The sequence below is a fragment of the Nycticebus coucang genome, chromosome 14, assembly GCF_027406575.1.
Source record: "Nycticebus coucang isolate mNycCou1 chromosome 14, mNycCou1.pri, whole genome shotgun sequence".
Taxonomy (NCBI): Eukaryota; Metazoa; Chordata; class Mammalia; order Primates; family Lorisidae; genus Nycticebus; species Nycticebus coucang.
In genome coordinates this window covers 62823717-62846332 of record NC_069793.1, presented here as the reverse complement: position 1 = coordinate 62846332, position 22616 = coordinate 62823717, and the positions used below count along the sequence as shown (strand labels likewise).

Below are 22616 nucleotides of genomic sequence, written 5' to 3'. Positions count from 1 at the left end.
AACAAGTTATTCTTCACAAAATAATTTTAGCTATTTTATCATTAAAAGAGCTTAAGGAAAATCATACATTCTAAGATATGTAATATAATGATTTGTTCTGATGTTACCAACAAAAAAAAAATTTAGTCTAGATGCTTTAGAAAACTAAACCATTTAAAAAACTTGTCCCTTATTCTCTTGGTCCTAACCCCATAGATAATGGGATTTACCATGGGTGGGACAAGAAGATGAATGTTGGCCACAAATATGTGGACATGAGGAGCCACCTGGTGTCCAAATCTGTGAGTGAGAAAAGAGAAGAAGGCTGGCATATAGGACACCAAGATGACACACACATGGGAGCCACAGGTACTTAAGGATTTGAGCCGGGCATCTTTGGATGGGAGTTGGAAGACAGTGTGGAGTATGAGGATGTAGGAACAAATGATTAACATAAAGTCCACCCCCCCAGTAAGGAAGGCAACAATGAGACTATAGGCTTTGCGGATTCTTGTCTCAGCACAGGCAATCTTGATAAGGGCCATGAATTCACAGTAGGTGTGAGAAATGATGTTGGTTCTACAGTAGGGAAGCCAATACAGCAGGAAGGGGTGAGGAATGAGCAGTGCCATGCCCCTGAGTACAATCCCTATACCCATCCCACTAATGACTGAGTGTTTCAGAATAGCTGAGTGCCTTAATGGTTTACAAATGGCCACGTATCGATCAAAAGCCATTGCCAGGAAAAAGCCAGACTCCATGGTGGAGCAAGCGTGAATCAGGAACACCTGAGTGAGGCAGGCTTCAAAGCGAATCTCTCGGTCATGAAACCAGAAGATGCTGAGAAGTTTGGGTACAGCAGTAGTACACACAACAAGGTCAGCTACAGCCAGCATGCAGAGGAAGAGGTACATTGGCTCATGGAGACCGGAGTCTGTTGTGATAATAAACAGAAGAGAGAAGTTTCCCAGAAGGGCCAAAAGGTAGACCACACAAAAGGGGATTGAGATCCAGATGTGAGAAGCCTCCAAGCCAGGAATGCCAATGAGAATGAAGGTTGATGGATGACCGTTGGTCTTATTGTATGCTGACATCATAAGGGCTGGACGTTTCAGCTTTCTCTTCAGAGATTTTTCCTCCAAAGCAAATAATATAATGATTTATAAATTCCGAAATTCATAAAATACTACAAATACTATTCCATTGACTGACTAGAGATTGATATCAATTGAAAATTAATGAATGTGTTAATGTCATGGGCTTGGAGAACTTAGTAAGAAAGATTACAGTTCTAAGACAAGAAATAATATAAAGCAAGAGGGGTAACACAAGTTTTTGCATAGAGAAACAATCCCTTTCTTTCCTTTTCTCTTTTAGGTTTTAGGCACAATGATTTAGGGACATGCCGAGTTACAGTGTGTGGCTTTAAGAAGAGGAAAAGCATTTGGAAAGATGTCAATTTGTGTTGTGTATTTGTGTATGTGTGTGTGTACATATTAATCAAAAGGACATTTATTCACAGTCTAATGGGACTTAAGTATTCAGAATGATGAAAAGAGTGATCTCAGGGACAGTTTGTCAGAAAATAAACAAATCATTGCACAATTCATGACTTTTTACATGCTACAGAATTTGTGCGTATCCTCCTCATCTAAGTCAGCAGAAATTATAGCAATTGGATTGTAACCTGAGGTCTGAGCCTTCATCGTTTTCTCTTATGTGTCCAATTAGTTAAATAACATTAAATTCACTTTATAGGCAGTATAATTCATTTAAGCTTTGGCTCTAGATTTTCCCTTTTGTTGTACATTCTTTTTCTGCACTGCCTGATCCCCACATCTACTCTGGTCCTGAACTTTGCTGATTACACTTGTTCCATTTATTAATACTATCAGAAAAAACATTTCAAAAGTCATACTGGTCCACAAACAGGCAGTTTCTTTCTTTTGTTTGTGTTCTTCTCTTTAGAAACAAATTTGATACTGTTCCTTTAACAATTTCATGGTTATTATAGATATTTGTAAATTACAGAATTTTTTGGGGATCAGAAAGAACAATTTTTCAATCAGTGTCCAATGAAGTGAGGATTGGAATACTCATATGTATAGAAGACTGAACTTCAATATTGAATTACATCTATGAAGCACATTTTAGCCTCTTTACCTTTCTCAGAAGTAAATTCAAGAACCCTGATACTTAATTGTAATGGTATAATGCCCTAATTATGTGGTAGTATATTTACATTTGTGAAAATAGAGTATAGAAAGTATCCTGGACACAAAATTTTAAACTACCATCAGAATTCATTTGATTACAAATACTGTTTGAAAGTATCCCCATTTTTAAATTCCTTAAGGAACTTGGTCCAAATTTAAGCCTTCATCTTTCTAATTCATTCATTCCCTAAAGCACTTACTCTTAAAAAATGAGATCTTATTACCTGAGAAAGAACTTAACATAATTAGACTTTCCTAAATGTAACATTTTTCTACAATTAGATGTGTCTATACACTCCTCTTAAACTAATGTATGTTTAAATATTTTCCTATTTTTTTTTTTTGTCTTAACAAGAATTTTTGTATCTTCTTGTCTTTGGTTTCATCAACATTCTCATCTTCTCATGCATTTCAATCTGAATTCTTTCTATTCTTCCCCTTAACAGAATTTAAATATATTTTACAGTAGAAAATTTGTGGACAGATTATGATGATGTAAATGCAAGTGTCCAATTACTTAAAATAGGCCTTATCTTTAAGAACAATTAGTAGGGTTGTAATTTGTCACAACATTTAGAGGTAAATTGTGTAGTAACATTTATTATTAAGAATAATATTTTTGGCAGAACAATTTAACACTACTTCCTACCTCAGGAAATAATGTTTACAGATATACATAATAATATACACCATGATTTTTATTGGAACATTGTTTTTAATAAAATAACCATTAAATCATACAAAATATGTATCAATAAAATAATAGTGAAGATAAAGAAAGAATTCTAAGAAAAAGCAAGAGAATAGTATCAATTCCTATATAAAAGAATTCCCCTTACATTAACAGATTTCTCAGATGAAAACTTATAGGCCAGGAGCAAAATGACATGGTATACTCAAATGCTGAAAGAAAAAAAAAATCAGCAAAATTACTATACTCAGCAATGTTATCCTTCAGAAAAGAAGGACAAATACAGTTTTTCCCAGGCAAGCAAAATTTGAGGGTAGTTATCACTATCAGGCCACCCTACAAGAAATTCTTAATAGTCCTACTTCTGGAAAAGAAGGGAATATACACTGTCATGAAAACACATGAAAGGGTAAACTCACTGGTGGAACAGATAGACACATGAGACAGCAACAAACAATAAGGGAGGAAGAAAGGAATAAAGAATATGTAAAACAATTAGAAACCAATGAATAAAATGACAAGAGTAAGTCCTCATCTAACCATATGACCTTGAATGTAAATGGTTTAAATTCCACAATTAAAAAATATAGACTATGTGAACGAGTTAACAAAGCAAGACAAAACTATATTCTGGCTTAGGAAACTTACTTCATTTGTGAAGACACAAATTTAAAGGATAAAAAGTGATATTCCAAACAAAAAGAAAAATAAGATTGTGTTGGAGTAGACGTATAGGACAAAATAAATTTTGAGTGAATAAAAGAGAGACAAAAAGGCCATGGAATAATGAGAAAGGGATTAATTCAGTAAGAGGGTCTATTAATTGTAAATATATATGCACACAATACTGGAAACTCGATACATGAAGCAAGTATTATTAGAGCTAAAGAGATAAACAGAGCACAAAAAAATGACATTGGAGTTCAGCACCATTGATCAGATCATGTTATAGGAAGTCAACAAAGAAATATTGGACACAGACCCAGTGGACATAACAGACAGTTACAGAACATTTTATATAATAGATGCAGAATACGCATTCCTCTCTTCAACACATGGAATAGTCTACAGAATAGACCATATGTTAGATCACAAAATATATCTCAACAAATTTTAACAAATCAAGATCATATCAAATGTCTTCTTAGATCACAATGGAATAAAACTCAAAGTCAAATACTAGAGAAATTGGACATTGTAAAAATACATGGAAATTACCTTCCTGATGACCAACAAGTCAATGAAAAAAATTAAAGAAAGTAAAACAAATTCTCAGAACAGATTAAATAGAAACAGAACATATCAACACCTATAGGTAATAGCAAAAACAGCACCAAGAGGGAAGTTTATAGCAAAAAACACCTATATCAAAAGATAGAAAATTTCCACATAAATAATCTAATGATTTACTTCAAGGAATTAGAAGAATAAGAACAAACCAAACCCCAAATTAGCTGAAAGTAGAAGTAATAAAAATCATAACTAAATGAAGCAGAGATGGAAATACAAAATATTATTAAAGCAAAAACTTGCTTTATTGAAAAGATTTTAATAATTGATGAACCATTTACTAGATTAAGAAAAAGGAGAAAAAAACAAAATAAAAAATATCAGAAACTAATAAGAAGATATTACAAAAATATAAATGGGCATTAAAAGCCTTTATTAACAACCATACACAGGGCGGTGCCTTGGCTCAAAGGAGCTGGCCCCATATGCTGGAGGTGGTAGGTTCAAACCCAGCCCTGACCAAAAACTGCAAAACAAACAAACAAAAAAAAAATCCGTACACAAACAATTTAGAAAATCTAACAAATGGATAAATTCTTGCACACATTTAACTTACCAAGATAGAACCAGGAAGAAGTACAGAACCTAATACCAATAACAATTAACAAGACTGAATCACTCATAAAAAGTTTCTCAAAGAAAACTAGCACAGGAATGAATCATTCTTTTTGTAATTCTACTAAACTGAAAAAGAGAAAAAAAATCCTAACACCAATTGTTGTCAAACTATTGCAAAAAACTGAAGAGAAGGTAATTTTTTCTAACTCATTCTACATGAGCAGCCTTACCCTGATTCCAAAACCAGACAAAGACTAACCAAAAAAACAAAAACAAAAACATGAAAACTACAGGCCTCTATCCCTGAAAAGTACAGAGGCAAAATACTAATAATAAAAAAAATTAAAAAAAAAAACCTCCAACAGCACACTCAAAAGATCAAAAAGATAATAATACATCATGATAAACTAGAATGTATCCAATAGAAACAAGGATAGTTAGACGTGGAAAAAATATCATAAAATTCAATATCCCTTCATTATAAAAACTTTCAACAAATTGCCTATAGAAGGAACATTTATGACCTCAATAAAGGACATACATATCAAACACACACCTGACACACTGAATGTGGAAAAGCTGAAATTCTTTTCTCTAACATTGAGAACACCCACCTCTTCAGTACTCTTAGTCTATGAAGTAGTAGCGTGTCCTCTCCAGAACAATTATGCAAGGAAACAAAACAAATGGCATCCATATTGGAAAAGAAAAAGTTATTTCCTTTTCCAGATGATATACTCTTATATGCAGAAAAACCTAAATGCTCTACCAAAGGGGAGGTGAACCTCTTAGAACTGATAAATGAATTCAGCAAAGTTGTAAAATAAAAATCAACATACAAAAAAAAAAAATCAGTGGTATTTTTATATAGCAATAACGAACTGGCTGAAAAAGCAAGAAAGTAATTCCATTTCGAATAGCTACAAATAAAATAAAATGTCTATAAACAAATTTAACCAAGGAGGTGAAATATCCATACAATGAAAACTACAAAACATTGAGAAAAAAACAGAAGAGGATGTAAAGAATTTTGTGTTTATTTTGTGCTTATAAAAAAATTTTATCCTTATGAATTAGAAGAATTAGTATCATTGAAATGACGACACTATCTAAAGTAATCTGTAAATTCAATGTTATCTCTATTAAAATAACAATGAAATCTTTCACAGAAATAGAAAAAAAGTCCTAAAATTTGTATGAAACCACAGAGGACACCAAATAGCCAAAGCAGTTGAGCCAAAAGAGTAAAGCGGGAGGCATCCTGACACCTGATTTCAAAATATACTAGAAAGTGATTTAAACAACAACAACAACAAATGTGTTACTCTAGTAAAAAAGAAAACAGACTAATAGGACAGAATCAATAACACAAGATTAAAACTGAGTATTTACAGACAACTGATGTGCCAACAATGGTGCCAAAAGCATATTTTGGAGAAAGAGCAGTCTCTTCAAGTAACAGTTCTGGAAATACTGGATATCCGTATGCAGAAGAATCAAACCAGACCCCTTTCTGACACCATATACACACATTATCTCAAAAAGATTGAAGACATAATGTAAGACCTGAAACTAGTAAACTACAAGAAAAAAACAAAGGAAAACACTAAAGGACGTGGATTTTATGGGTAAAGTACATACAAAAGCACAGCAACAAAACAAAAATAGACAAATGGGACTATGAAAGACTAAAATGCTTCTGCACAGCCAACCAATCAGCACAGTAAAGAGACAGCCTGTAGAATTCAAGAAATGATTATATCTGTGAACTCTACATCCAACAAGTGACTAATGTACAGAATATAAAAGGAACTCAAGTTAACTCAGCAGCAAAAACAAAGCAAAACAAAAATTTAATTAACAAACGGTCTGTGAACCTAGTGAATGATGCCCCATGAATATATAAATGTACACAGCTATGATTTAATAAAAAATAAATAAATAAATAAATAAAATAAAAAAATAAGTTTTGGGGTGTTTTCTTGATAGTTTGTCTGATTTCTAATAGAGTCTTATCTTTATTATTCTACTTATTTGGGGGTTAATTTGCTCTGATTAGTAAGGCAAAATCATAATTCATATTTTATCTAATACCAGTATTTTATTTTATAATGTTCTCCATAAGCACTGCTTTGGCTACATCCCACTAATTTTGTTAGTAAGTATTTTCATTTAGTTATTAAATTTAAGGTATTTCCAAAAAAAAACAAATGGCCAAAAATTCTAAATAGATTTGAAATTAAAAACAATCCTTAACATACTTAATCATCACAGAAATACAAATCAAAACCGCATGAGATATTATCTCACCCCAGTTAGAATAATTATTATAAAAGAGATAAGAAATAACAAACATTGGCAAGAATGCAGAGAAAAGGTACTCATACACACTGTCGGTTGGAATGTAAGTTAGTAGAGTCAATTATAGAAAACATTCAAAAGGATTCTCAAAATCTAAAATTAAAATTGCCATATGATCCAGATATCCATTACTTGATATGTATCTGAAAGAAAGGAAATCAGTATACACAAGAGATATGTGCACTCCTGTGTTTATTGCAGCATTATTTAAGATATGAAATCAATATAAATACCCATCAGCAGATCAATGAATAAATAAAATTTAGTATATACACACACTAAATATACTAAATTACATACATATACTAAATTTTCTTTATTTATATACATTTATAAATTTTCTATAAATTTACTATATATACTAAATTTTATTTCTTTATATATATTTATAAATTTTCTTTATATATATATACACACACACATATAATAAAATATAATTCAGCCATGAGAAATAAAATTATGTCATTTTCAGCAACATAGATGAACCATGAGGACATTATGTTAAGTCAGGCACAGAAAGATAAAAACTGCATCTTCTTACCTATATGGGGAAGCTTAAAAAAAAAATTGAGTTCCTAGGAACAGAAAGTAGCAGTATGTTCATTGGAGGCTTGGAGGGAGAGAAAGAAGGGAAGGACAGAGAGATTAAATGCATAAAAATTACAGCTAGAAAGGAGGAATAAATTCTAGTGTTATATACTACTGTAGGAAGATGATTAAAAATAATAATATACAGTATTATGGAGTTTCAGAGAGCTAGAAGGGAGATATTGAATGTTCCCAATATAAAGAAATGATAGTTTGAGTTATGAATATCTGAATTACCCCTATTTGATCATTAGACATCATATGTATATATACATATGTACTGTATATTATATATACATGTGTATACATGTATCAAAATGCCACTTTGTGCCCTATAAATACATATAATTATTATGTGTCGACTGAAAATAAAAGTAGGAAAATTGATGGAAAATTTATGTGATAGTATAGTAGGCAGCACTTAAAATGATTCTGGCATATTTATGTAATCTGATGTAGAAGATAGTAAACATGAAGCAAAAATTTAATTTTCCAGTAATACTGAAATACACACCTGCAAATTAAGTACACAGTTATGTGTATAAGTAAATTTATAACGAACATTTTATGAGCATAGAAGACAAGCTAATACACACTCAGGAGGAGTGTAAAATTCTTGGTGGATGGAAAGAGTATAGACAGGAAGACAATTTATCTTTATTACTAGAGTACTGTTTTTTAAACAAGGAAAATGTACTTAATGTATTACTTGAAGCATTTAAGGTAAGTAAATGAAGAATGGAAAGCTATAATTTTATTCATAAAAAGTGTAAACCAACACATTATAAATGAGATGAGGCCTCTCTTGCCTTGTAAAATACTAAGACATTTTTCTAACCACTCAAATACCCTTCCCCATGTCTCTCTGCCTAGAGAATGTGTCATCAAGTCAATTTATAAAAGCAATGATGTTGTGGCTTTGTTTTTCATGATATTGTCCATGCATTAAAACCCATAATAACTTTTAATTAGAATTAAAGAAGGTTCTACTCACATATCAACTCCTCTAATTTTTCTAGTTACCTTAAACTATAATTGGCACTCCTTGTTTTCCTGTGATATTGTCACTTACCTGTTTTTTATCTTTTGTTATGCTGTATTTTTTATTTCCTCATTTTTCTTCTTTATGAAATTGCAAATCCTTACTTGACAGAAATAATGCTTTTCCATTTACATGCTTGTTATTCTAATGGATGAATAAAGAAAAAATAGAAGTATTAAATCATTATACATCTATTAGCATCAATGCTACACTGATCCAAAACACTGTTTCCTGATTATCAAATTTTGAAATGTCCCCAAGAGTCAGTCTTTAGCAAAATATAATTCTGTCAGGATTTTGCTCCTCATCAAACTATATGATGGAGTAAAAGAGAGAATAGAGAGGAAGAAAATCAGATATGCTTTGGGGGAGGGATAAAATAAATAATAAAATAAGTGGACTTTAGAGTCTTTTGACTAAATATTATATCCCCCACTAATCTCTTTACAAAAATAATATAAGAACACGTGAATTGAGCATGTGTTAAATTCTATGTAAGATATATTTATAGCATTATCCCATTTTATCTCAAGAAGGTTGGGTTATGTAATGATACCTATGAAACAGATAACAAAACAAATTAAGAATGTGCAATTGTAATAGTTTGCCCAAAGGTACAGCGGTATGAATTTAGGGAGCTAGAATTTGAACCCAAGTATAATTACAAAGTTTATAATTTTACAATGACTTCTATTCCAGACAGCTTTATGCAGCATGAAACATTGCTGTAATATGGCAGATTTCTAAGTTTTTCTCAGAATTTAGGGCCAATATATCTACACTTCCATCCTTTTCTTCGTTAGCCTTCATCTGGTGCCCCAAACTAAGCAGAGAAGCCTATGTACAAATTCTTTGTTAAGGAAAGTGGCAGCCTAGTCTCAACCCATAGCAGAGTAGAGAAGTCATTACTTGTGTGATGGATGTAGTCTCTTCAGGGGCCGCAAACCTAAGTGGGATCACTTGACTCAAGAAATCTTACACACGACTGTTTTTATTTATTTATTTATTTTTTGTAGAGACAGAGTCTCACTTTATGGCCCTCGGTAGAGTGCCGTGGCCTCACACAGCTCACAGCAACCTCCAACTCCTGGGTTTAGGCGATTCTCTTGCCTCAGCCTCCCGAGTAGCTGGGACTACAGGCGCCTGCCACAATGCCCGGCTATTTTTTTGGTTGCAGTTTGTCTGGGACCGGGTTTCAACCCACCACCCTCAGTATACGGGGCCGGCGCCTTACCGACTGAGCCACAGGCACCGCCCACACAAGACTGTTTTTAAGAGTCTCTGCTCTGACTAGAGCCCTAACCCCCGTCCACTTTGTCACTGCATAGTAAGAGCAACTGTGCACTGCCTTACCTCAATAGGGGGTCTGTGTCACTGAGGATGTGCACACCTTGCAAGGAGGGAGCCCTCATTTCTCTCACGACTCATAGCTTCTCCAAAGGAACTTGATTATAGACATTTCTAAGGCTCCCATAGGCAGTGAGTGGGGATAGCTTCCCCATGGTGTCAAGGAAAGAAGCCACTGGGGATTGAACAATTGAGCCCAGCTAATATCTTAATAAGAGGACAGTCCAGGAGAGTGCAGGCACTGAGGCTTCCTCAACTGTCTCTGGAGGGTACCTCTCATCAGGATTGCTTGAATCTCAGAATTGTTGTTGATTCTTAAAAATATCATATGTATGTATCAAAAAAGAAAGATGGCATCTCAACACTTTGTATTAAATAATATGTTACCTGTATTATTTTCAATAAGTGTATAGGGAAATATTTGAAAAATACTAGCATCATTCATGTCACTTTGATATTATTTTATACCTTTTATAATTATTTTAAATATTTAAATCATACACTTTACAATTTTATATCTTAATCCAAATTTTGTGTTGTGATAGTTTCCTAATTTTTCATATTTCATGAAAATAAATTTAATAAAGATATATTTAATTACATAAAATAAAATAAAAATAGGATCTTGATGAAAATTGAATTGTACCTAAACTTTCATATAGAATATTTGACATCTTTAAACATGCAATTCTCTGAGCTATGTTTACTCATGCATTGCATTTATTACTAATTTATTTTAGATTGTTAAACAATGTTTTAAACACTTTTGTGAGATCTCTATAAAGAGAACTATGAAACTCTAAGAAAAGAAATAGCTGAAAATGTTAACAAATGGAAAAACATACCATGCTCATGGCTAGGAAGAATCAACATTATCAAAATGTCCATACTACCCAAAGCAATATATAATTTCAACGCACTCCCTATTAAAGCTCCACTGTCATATTTTAAAGATCTTGAAAAAACATTACTTCGTTTTATATGGAATCAGAAAAAACCTCGAATAGCCAAGACATTACTCAGAAATAAAAACAAAACAGGAGGAATCACACTACCAGACCTCAGACTTTACTACAAATTGATAGTGATCAAAACAGCATGGTATTGGCACAAAAACAGAGAAGTAGATATCTGGAACAGAATAGAGAACCAAGAGATGAATCCAGCTACTTACCGCTATTTGATTTTTGACAAGCCAATTAAAAACATTCAGTGGGGAAAAGATTCCCTATTTAACAAATGGTGCTGGCTGAACTGGCTGGCAACCTGCAGAAGACTGAAATTGGACCCACACCTTTCACCATTAACTAAGATAGACTCTCATTGGATTAAAGATTTAAACTTAAAACATGAAACTATAAAAATACTAGAGGAGAATGAAGGGAAAACCCTTGAAGAAATTGGTCTGGGTGAGTATTTCATGAGGAGAACCCCCCGGGCAATTGAAGCAGCTTCAAAAATACACTACTGGGACTTGATCAAACTAAAAAGCTTCTGCACAGCTAAGAACACAGTAAGCAGAGCAAGCAGACAGCCCTCAGAATGGGAGAAGATATTTGCAGGATATATCTCTGACAAAGGTTTAATAACCAGAATCCACAGGGAACTCAAACGCATCAGCAAGAAAAAAACAAGGGATCCCATCGCAGGCTGGGCAAGGGATTTGAAGAGAAACTTCTCTGAAGAAGACAGGCGCACGGCCTTCAGACATATCAAAAAATGCTCATCATCTTTAATCATCAGAGAAATGCAAATCAAAACTACTTTGAGATACCATCTAACTCCAATAAGACTAGACTATATCACAAAATCTCAAGACCAGAGATGTTGGGGTGGATGCGGAGAAAAGGGAACACTTCTGCACTGCTGGTGGGAATGCAAATTAATACATTCCTTTTGGAAAGATATATGGAGAACACTCAGAGATCTAAAAATAGATCTGCCATTCAATCCTGTAATTCCTCTGCTGGGCATATACCCAGAAGACCAAAAATCACAACATAACAAAGATATTTGTACCAGAATGTTTATTGCAGCCCAATTCATAATAGCTAAGTCATGGAAAAAGCCCAAGTGCCCATCGATCCACGAATGGATTAATAAATTGTGGTATATGTATACCATGGAATACTATGCAGCCTTAAAGAAAGATGGAGACTTTACCTCTTTCATGTTTACATGGATGGAGCTGGAACATATTCTTCTTAGTAAAGTATCTCAAGAATGGAAGAAAAAGTACCCAATGTACTCAGCCCTACTATGAAACTAATTTGGGGCTCTCACATGAAAGCTATAACCCAGTTACAACTTAACAATAGGGGGAAGTGGGAAGGGGGGGTAGAGGGAGGGGGATCGGTGGGATCACACCTGTGGTGCATCTTACTGGGGTATTTGCGAAACTTGCTAGATGTAGAATGTAAAGGTTTTGGCACAGTAACTGAGATAACGCCGGAAAGGCTATGTTAACCACTGTGATAAAAATGTGTCAAATGGTCTATGAAGCGAGTGTATGATGCCCCATGATCATATCAATGTATACAGTTATGATTTAATAAAAAAAAAAAGAAAAAAATCTCATCAATTTTGTTAACTCTAAAACATGGGATATTATAAACTTACTGTTATACTTATTACATTATTTATATATGCTGTAAGTTTAAATTCACATAAGTTACATCCATAAATCCAGTTAAGTCTCATGATTTCAAGATTCTATATAAAATACTTGCCCTAAAATGTATTTGTAACTCCAAATCAAAACTGACAGTTCACAGCATTTGTAGACATGCAAAAGCTGCCAACAATTTGATTTGACTGATGCATATGTTTTGGGGGAGGGTGAACAAGGTAGAAGACTCTGACATCTACTTCAGCTTTTATGATGTAAATAAGCAAACTTTTTGCAGTATACTTATTGCTATGTTTTTCTCATTTTATTGTTTCCTTTCCCTTCATGATCCCACTATTTTAAATGGTCCATAAGTGTGTGTCACACTTTATGGGGGCAAGACATGATTGCAAGAGGGACTTTACCTAACAATTGCAATCAGTGTAACTGTCTTATTGTACCCTCAATGAATCCCCAACAATAAAAAAAAAAAAGAAATGTAAAAAAAAAAAAAAAAGAATAATGCAGATTAGTATGATGTAAGCACTCCAATTTGTACAAAAAATCAACACGCTGAAATAGGAATAAATGTATTTATGATCTGTGTACAAAAGACTTAATAAAAAAAAAGAAAGAAAACAAACAGAAACCACAAAAAAAAAAAAAAAGAAGAATGCTGAAATGCTATCATATTGTTCCTATTTGCAAATCTCATCATGTGCCTTCTGGAGAAAGTAACTTTGTTAGGTAGCTTAGTCAGAAATGAATTATCGTGCTTTTGGCTGTGAGTTCAAAGTTAATTAATTGGCAATATATTTCTCCCAGAAAAAAAGAAGAGAAAGTTTACCTGTTGTATGCAAGGTCACTCCGGAAAGTGCTAAAGTAACAACTATAGTGTGAGATGAAAGCATAAAAAGCATGTGTTAAATAAAATTTATGTCAGGACAATTGTTTTGGCCTAAGCTCCTGCACTAAACCAAAACTAATGGTGTCCCTAGTGCTAATGCCATGTAATTAAAGTGAAACTCTAATGAAACAGGGATTCCCCCAAAATATGATATTCATAGTGACCTATCAGAAAATGCCCAATCAACTTGAGCCAGCATGCTGAGGAATATACCTTTTGTTTTAACACTTAGAAGAAAAGTAACATGAAGACACCTGATATTAAACAAGCCATTTTTTAAATATTATTCTGTGTCCTTCTTCTTTTCCATTAAATTGGGGCATTTTTCAATTCATATCTTGGGGATAGAATACAAATAAAAAACAGAGAAAATTATAGGATATCATGATTTTTGAAATCCTGACACAGGAAAACATGTTTAAGTTTTTCTCTGATATAGTTAAATGTTACTTACAAATTGGATGCAACTGAATGGTAACTAAGGATAGGCTGGTGTGGTGTGAAAGGAGATCTGGAGAGACCACGAAGAAAATACAGATGGCAATGTAATCTGCTGGAGAAAAAATCTACTTTATGCATTGTCCTTCATTCCATGAACAGCGACGGGGATAATTTCTCAGATGTATTTTGTTTTAAACCTTTAGGAAGGAAGGCAATCAAATCTGAGAAATCTATTAATCTATTAAGTCTGAGAAATGCAGCCTCACCTGTGTGAATAGTGGGTCTAAAACAGATTTACAGACTGGGACAACTAAAGCAACAACAGAGATTCCTGAGTTTCACAGTGTTGCAAAAGAGCGTGGAATTGGTGGATGTCTGTCTGAAATATTTTAATTACACTCCATTTGCGTCCTGGAACCTCAAAGTAGCATAGAAAATATGTCATCATCTGATTGTGTTTAGAAGAACAGAGGGAAGACACATGGAAGGGATCATTTGGATGGGAATTAGACCACTCAAATCAACAACTTACAAGGACTAGTGATTGAAAAGAATAAATTGATTAAGGCATGTCCCCCAAAGTGCAGCATTACAGGTGAGTTTAGGTAAAATACTAGGGAATGGAAGGGAAAGTAAAATAGGAGCTTATATTTCCATTATGCGAGTGTACTGGAGATTTGAAATATAAATGTTTTCTTGTGGAAAATAAAACGAACTATATTTGTTTCACGGCTTACTTAATAATGAGAGAAAATGGCTTAAATACCTGAGAAAGCTTTATGTGTTCATACTTAATAGCAGCACCACATGCATGATAATTGACAAGAACATCCTGAAGGGGTACAGTGGGCATCACGCCCCCCTAATCTCACTCTCCAGTTTAACTCTCCAGAGACAATTCTCTTCTAAAATCTTCTAAATGTATATTCTGACATTAAACCCACACCATTGTATGATGGATTTATCAAATGTCTAGTAATTGGTTCTTTTAAAACTAGATTTATTATCTGTGATATAGATGAGAATTTACATTAATTATATTACCCCAGAGTCCCTGATTCCAATTCTTTTTATCTCTCTCTCTGTATTGAATCTCTCTCTTTCATTTGATATTGCTTTATGTAATTAAGTAATATAATTTCTTTATATTTTTACTAGTTATGCTTAGACATATTTTGATCTGTTACTTGGCACATATTGGATGACATTTCAATTTTCCTTTCTTTAGCCTCTGCATATTTTATATCTCTACATATAGTATTTGGGGTTATTTTATTTTTGTGATTTTCTCAATTAATTTGTATTAACTTAAATTGATGAACAGTGAGATGAACACTGCATTGAGATGATATGGGAAGATTTTGCTTACTTAATTATCATGATATATCAATAAATTTTTGATGGGTGCTGAGACATACATTTGGGAATTGGAGGTACACAATTCTAAATCTGCTCTCACCAGGATGTGAAATTTACCCAAGAAAAGATTTTGTTCACCTCATATTAATTATGTTTTGGTAGCATTATTTCTGGGTTTCTGACATCCCATTGACTATATGATTGATTATATGTGTACGAAGGAAGGTTTTGGAGGGGTGTCTACCTCTACATCACAATCTCTATTTCTGGTGCAAAAATGAGATTTTTCCCAGGAGACTTGAGGTGTTAGTCCCAGTTCATAAGAGGGATTTAGGTTGGCTGTGATTTCTTATAAGCTCTCAAGGGCCCTAAATAGTGGTAGTATAAAACTCCCTTTCCTTAGAGCTCTCTTTCTCTATGACTGTTGGAGGTGAGTTTCCCATGGAATGTGTGATGGAGATGGACAGTGATTAGACATTCTTGCTAACACTTGAGAGGAAGCTCATAGCTGAGCTTGTTAAGCCAACATTCTCTATATAAATATTGCAGACGTATTTCTTGACAGAAAGAGGTCTTTCATGGACCAGGATGTGACATTGTTGTGGGAACTTAAAGTTGTGCTATAAATGATAATTTTCACTCTCAAGGATAGCTCATTTTTGGACATGTTTTTTAGTAATGAGGATGATGATAACAATAGAAGTAAATAAGGTATCAGAGGACAAAGATTAAGTACACTTTTATATAGTTGATTACAAAAAGGTAGGCAGAGAAAAACAGTGGAAATAGACTTAATACATAATTTTGCAGGATTAATTGGCTAGGAAATTTCTATTTTTTAAATGTGATTGATAAAATACTTCTCAACATTTGAACTTGTCCTGTTACTTTACTCTGGACTCAAAACGAAGACTGATATTCTTCCCTTCCTTCAATATTCTTTCCTTTTTTATTTTTTCTTTCTTCCTTTTCTCTTTCCTTTCTTCCTTTTTTTCTTGATTCCTTCATTCTCCCCGTTTTCTCATGTAACCCCCTATTCCTTTCTTATATTTTACAAACCTATATATATTTTTGCCTTTGTGAAATAAAAAAAAGGAGGGAAGGAAAGAGAAAGGAATAAATAAAGGAGTGGAGGAAAGAAGGAAAGAAAAGAGGGAGGAAGAAAGCGAGGAAAGAGGCTGGGTCACAACTGCAGTAAATCAGGAACACAGACCTTTCAGTCTGATGTTGTCCACCATCCCTGCCTCTTCTTTATTTCTGTAAAATAGCCTTTCAACAAGTCTCTTCAATGCCCTCTGCAGTGAGGGATACAATTGTTGTATGTTCTGAGTTATTACTGGGATTTGTATACCAGTACAATTTGGACTTTGTGGGTTAATTCCCATTAGAATACCAATGGCAAAGAGATGCATTTCTCTCCTGATGTGATTTCTCTCCAGAAGGTGATTTCCAGCTGTAGTGTTTCCCTTCTTTGTGCAACTATTTTGGTATGTGAAGTACAATACAGTGTATCTATGAGTAAATATGTAAAGGATGAATTAATGAACTTCACTCTTAACTTTGAGTCTGGGTTTCTAAATATATATCATTCAATATTAATACTAAACAAACCAGTTGAAGGTATCTGTTGGATTTTCAACCATTGTGTCTAGTTCCATTCATGTTTTTTTGTTTGTTTTTTTAATTCTTGATTTTGTAATGATGTTTCTTTAAATAAGGTTTGATACGTCTTCAAAGAAGACTGATATGTCAATATAACTGAAATTTATGCTTTTGAAATTTATTCCAGGTTTTGTATGTGGTTTAAACAAATGAGTATAATATATCATTGTCCAAAACCTCAGAGGAAGATCTTTGACAACATTAATATCCCTACACTTGAAAAATTTTCAGTCTCTGCCAATACCTGACTTGGGTCTTAAGTTTTAGCATTAGGTTTTTAAAGAGAAAAAAATAGAGATAGAAGTTAAGCTTGTTGGAAAGATGTTGAGCCAAGCATTCATAAATCTTCACTTTCCTTGTAGAGGCGCCAGCTGCTTCTCTTCTCATCAATGGCAAGATGGTCCGCTCCAACACTACCACTTTCCACCCAGACACCTTTTTCCTTATAGGCATTCCCGGACTCGAGGATTTCCATATCTGGATTTCTCTACCTTTTTTCTCTTTGTACTTAGTGGCTCTTCTGGGCAATGCTACAATTCTACTAATCATCTGGTCTGAGCGTACTCTGCGGGAACCTATGTTCTACTTTCTAGCTATCTTATCAGGCATAGATGTAGCTCTCTCCTCATCCTCAGTGCCACGAATGTTGGGCATCTTCTGGTTCAGTGCACATAACATTGGCTTTGGAGCCTGTGTGGCCCAGATGTTTCTGATACACACCTTCACAGGAATGGAGTCTGCAGTCTTACTGGCCATGGCCTTTGACCGCTATGTGGCCATCTGTGCACCACTGCATTATACCACCATTCTCACACCCCGGGTACAAGCAGGCATTGGTGTGGTTATTGTAATGAGCCCAGTCGTGCTCATGCTGCCCATTCTCTACCTAACCCATCGTCTGCCCTTCTGTGAGGCTCGCATTATTGCCCACTCCTACTGTGAGCACATGGGCATTGCCAAGTTGGCCTGTGCTAATATTCGCATCAACACCATTTATGGTCTATTTGTGGCTTCTTCTCTTCTTTTGGATTTGACTCTTATTGGAATCTCCTACATGTGCATTCTCCGAGCTGTTTTTCAGCTCCCATCTCGAGATGCTCGTCATAAAGCACTGAACACGTGTGGCTCACATGTGGGGGTCATGTGTGTTTTCTATACACCGTCCCTCTTTTCCTTCCTCACTCACCGTTTTGGCAAAAAAATTCCCCGTTATGTGCACATCCTTGTTGCCAACCTCTATGTGGTCATTCCACCTGCCCTCAACCCTATAATCTATGGTGTGAGAACCAAGCAGATTCGTGACCATGTCATCCATGCTCTTACCTCAAAGTAGGGTCACTTATTTAAGTTCTTGAAAGTGTGAATGTAATTAACATAAGTCAATTTTGACAATTTGCTATGAAGTTCTTTTTATATGAACTCCATTATAGAAAACTCTGCAGACCCCCCCCCCAAAAAAAAAATTTTTGGAGAATATTTTCTGGTCCTATATCTCCATGTTCTCTTCATATTGGTGGTACGTGTTCATTCTTCTCAGTATAATGTTCTCTTACAGTTGGGGAAAACATTCCCCTGGAAGCCCTGTCAGTTTTAAACTAGGGAGATGAGGCAAAACTCCCTTTCTCTGTATTGGGAAATAGGGTGCTATGCCAGCAGAGCACAGTTAGTTGACTTAAACTGCTTTAAATTTCTCCACAAAAAGAAGTAAATTCAAATGTAAGATGAAAATGATGTTGGTACAGTTTTCCTTTGCAAACTTAAATGTATCTGATTTCTCTGAAGACATCACTGAAGATATTCGGGAACTCTTTAAAAATGTATAGTCCTTCTATGTCATTTTAGAGTCTTTTTATGTTGTTTCAATTCTTTTTTTATTTTTCATAATATCCGTTTGGTATCAAGTGCCCCCATTGCAATACTGCCTCCCTTTCTGGAGAAAAATGAAGTGAAAGCAACAGAAAAGAGTACTTGTGTGAAAGAATGAACTTCTTATTTATAAGAGGAGCTTAAATGTATAGAATTTAACATATAGTGTTAATGTTGTATTAAATTATTATTTTTATGTGCATGTGTGTTTAATTCATTTCTGTATTTTGCCAACCTTCTATCTACATAGGCTACTTCTTCCTCTCCACAGTACTGGTTTTTCTTTTTCTTTTATGAAAACAAATATGCACCCATCATTTGGAGTTCGACGCTTTGCAAAAGTAGATGAATCCCAGATAATTTCATTAAAAAATATATTGTCAAAATAATCTACTTTACTGGAATTTACAGGTGTTGTTCTACATATTTCTTGTAGTCTTAGAAAGGACATTTGGGTGATCAAAGCAGTTTTTGATTATGCTTTCTGAATTTGCTATTGGCAAAAACTGATATGCACAGGAAAGCGCTGTAAAATAAAACACAAAGTTGACTTCTCAGGAGGGTGGGGACTAATTTTCTGGTAGTATGTTCACTGTCTGATAGTACAAAAATGACTTTACAGTTTTGTGGCATGAGTGAAGCGATCAGAGAAGAAATCATTAGGATTCAGAAAAAGGAAAGATAGATTATAGTTTCATTAAGCATCAAGGGCTAGAGATTTCAAGAATACTTTCTATAAGGTCTTAAAAGAGGGTAGCATAAGGAACATCTAACATGGTTCTCTGAAGAATTTATTTCCTGTAGTCTTTAGGAAGTTCTTTTATCTTTCGGGGGCGGGGGAGAATGAACATAATAAATATTCCATGATTTTTTTGTGAAAGGCACATCCAGCAGAATTCTGGCTAATGGTTTTCTTATCTTAGACATGGTGTCTCATTTTAAGTACACCTCAGATTTAATAACATTTAAGGTAAAGCACATAGGTAAAGATCAATTTTTATATTAATAATTAATTTATTTAATTTTATAAAATTAATTTTAAGCCTACATTGAGTATGTGACTCTCTCACTGTCAGTACCACATATTATTACCAATCCAGTCTTCAAAGAAACTAAATTCACAGAGTTCTTTCTTCATAGGGAATGTTTATACGTATTTTCAGTTGCTCTGATAGGACTCCTCTGTTAATCCATATGTAATAATGTTCTCTATTAAAGCTATAATAGTTATGTTTTCATGTTGTAAAATCTTTCTTTTCTCTGAGTATGGGTTAACCGTTTTTTTCCATGCCCTACAACAATAACATAACCAAGAAATATTCAATGGCAAAACCATTGAAACTTTATCCCAGTGTCCAGTTTTCTGTTTGCTGTTTAATATATATAGTCTACTGCAGGAAATTTTTATGTCTAATAATATGGAGATGGAGTTTTAAAGACATATATCTAAACAAAAATATTATTTTTTATAAGTAGAACAGGACAGCACAATTCACATACTCAAAATGATTTTCTTTAATAAAATGTTCACTTGAATATAATTAAATGATTTTTTCTATAAGGTACTAGATAGTTGTTCAATATATCTCAAAGTAAACATTATTTAAATAAGTAAATGTAGTAACCCAAAGTAACGTTACAAAAGAATTTACGAAAAATTAAAGACCACATATATTCTAACATAGAATTTCACATTGTCAGTTTATGAAGCTATGCAATCATTTCCTTTCCTAAATGTCTTTAAAGAAATGTTGAAATTTATTTTTATAGCTTATATTTTCCCTCCAGTATCTTTTAAGTTTTAAAAAGTTACAATTCCATTAGAGAAATTGCTACTTTCCTACTTCATCTGCAAGACAAAAACAGTTTGACCATGGAGACGTACAAATGGGTTTAGATTTCTAAGTTACAAATAATGAACAGCATGGTCAGAGGCCAGTTTGTTGAAAAGGCATCTTCCTGCTATGTGTTTTATATGTTGCAGTATTAACTGACAGAATGTATTAACAACTATAGCCTCTCCAATATTAAGAATCATCACTAGTATTATTAAGTCCATATTCCAAGAATTTTAATTTCGTTTTCTGAAAATTTATTCCAAATGTTAAGAATCATAAGCAGTTACCTTTATAGCTTTATCTTTTCAAGAGTTAATGTTGCATTTTGGGGTCTCTGAGCAAAAGTATATGATGTCATGTTTTGTAGGATGATAAAAGTAATTATTTAAACAATTTTTGTCAATTTTCCCATAGGTATCAGCCACCATCATGCAATATCCTGACCAATATTGTAGACTTAATGCCAGATTTCTGTAGATGCTGCAGCTGTTGCCAGTATACACTTATGCAGAATTTAGAGACAATACGAAGTAAGATAGGAGCTAAATGCTTGTCAAATTTGCCAAATAAACTTGTATTAATTCTGTAGAATATAAAATAAAATTCTTCTTTTAAATACTGTCATTGTACAATCATTAGACTGTACAATTTCAAAAATAATACAATATTTTTAGAAGTAATTCTTGACAATTTAAGAAAGTCACAACCTTAGTATTTTGAATTCTTGGAATGAGCAAGATAATGCTTCAAATAGCAAGATTTTCCTGTATTTTTAATGGCTTAGTATTGTGTGTGTATGTGTGTGTATTTCTTTACCTGCTGTTCTTTCTTTATTCATCTCTTGACAGACACTTACAGGGTTTCCATATCTTGGCTATTGAAAATACTCCTGCAGTAAACATCGGAGTACAGATTTCTCTTTGAGATACTGATTTTATTTCCATTAATATGTTATCAGAAGCTGGATTGCTGAATCATATGGTAACTCTATTTTTGATATTTAGAAACCTCCATACTGTTTTCCATAAAGGTTGTACTAATTTACACAAGCATTCAAAGCTTGTAAGAGTTGTCTTTCTCTACATTCACAGCAGTGTTTGTCAGCTCATGTTTTTTCAACTGTTACAATCGTGTTCTGCCCTCAAAAGGTGTACCACGCCCCTTGTCCCCCAACCCTCCTTTCTTCCCTTTCTCAGCTCTCCCCATCCCCCACCCCCCACCATGCATTAGGACCTTAATTGTCATCATGTCAGAATTGCGTACATAGGATTCTTGTTCTCCATTCTTGTGATGCTTTACTAAGAATAATGTGTTCCACATCCATCCAGGTTAATACAAAAGATGCAAAATCTCCATCTTTTTTACTGCTGAATAGTATTCCATGATATATAATACCACATCTTATTAATCCATTCCTGGTTTGGTAGGCATTTAGGCTATTTCCACATTTTGGCAATTCTAAATTGCGCCGTAATAAACAGTCTAGTGCAAGCGTCCCTGTGGTAAATGAAATTTTTTGCAAGTTTTTTGGAAGGCAGTATGGAGAACCCTCAAAGAACTCAAGCTAGACCTCCCATTTGATTCTGAATCCCATTCCTGAGCATCTACCCAGCTCTTGTATTTTTGATTTAGCTATCATAACAGGTGTGAGGTTGTATCTCATTGAGTTTAAATTATATTTCCCTGAGATTGGTGATGTTGAGCATATTTTCATATAGTGGTGACCATTTGTATAACCTCTTCGGAAAAATGTATAATAATATCTGTATACTGAAAACTATAAGCTATCAATGAAAGAAATTGAAGAAGACACCAATAAATAGAAATATATCCCATGTTCATGTACTGAAAAAATTGGTATTA

At 33.8% G+C, this 22616-nt stretch overlaps 2 protein-coding genes across 2 annotated transcripts; one reads left to right on the top strand and one right to left on the bottom strand.

Moving 5' to 3' along the window:
- Positions 1-122: 122 nt before the first annotated feature.
- LOC128564713 (olfactory receptor 52D1-like) lies at positions 123-1100 on the bottom strand. Its single transcript, XM_053560440.1, has one exon. It carries the CDS (start codon positions 1074-1076, stop codon positions 123-125), a length of 954 nt encoding a protein of 317 aa, XP_053416415.1. The 5' UTR covers positions 1077-1100.
- Positions 1101-17446: 16346 nt separating this feature from the next.
- Positions 17447-18382, top strand: LOC128565869 (olfactory receptor 52J3-like). The gene has a single exon (XM_053562605.1). It carries the CDS (start codon positions 17447-17449, stop codon positions 18380-18382), a length of 936 nt encoding a protein of 311 aa, XP_053418580.1.
- Positions 18383-22616: the final 4234 nt, after the last annotated feature.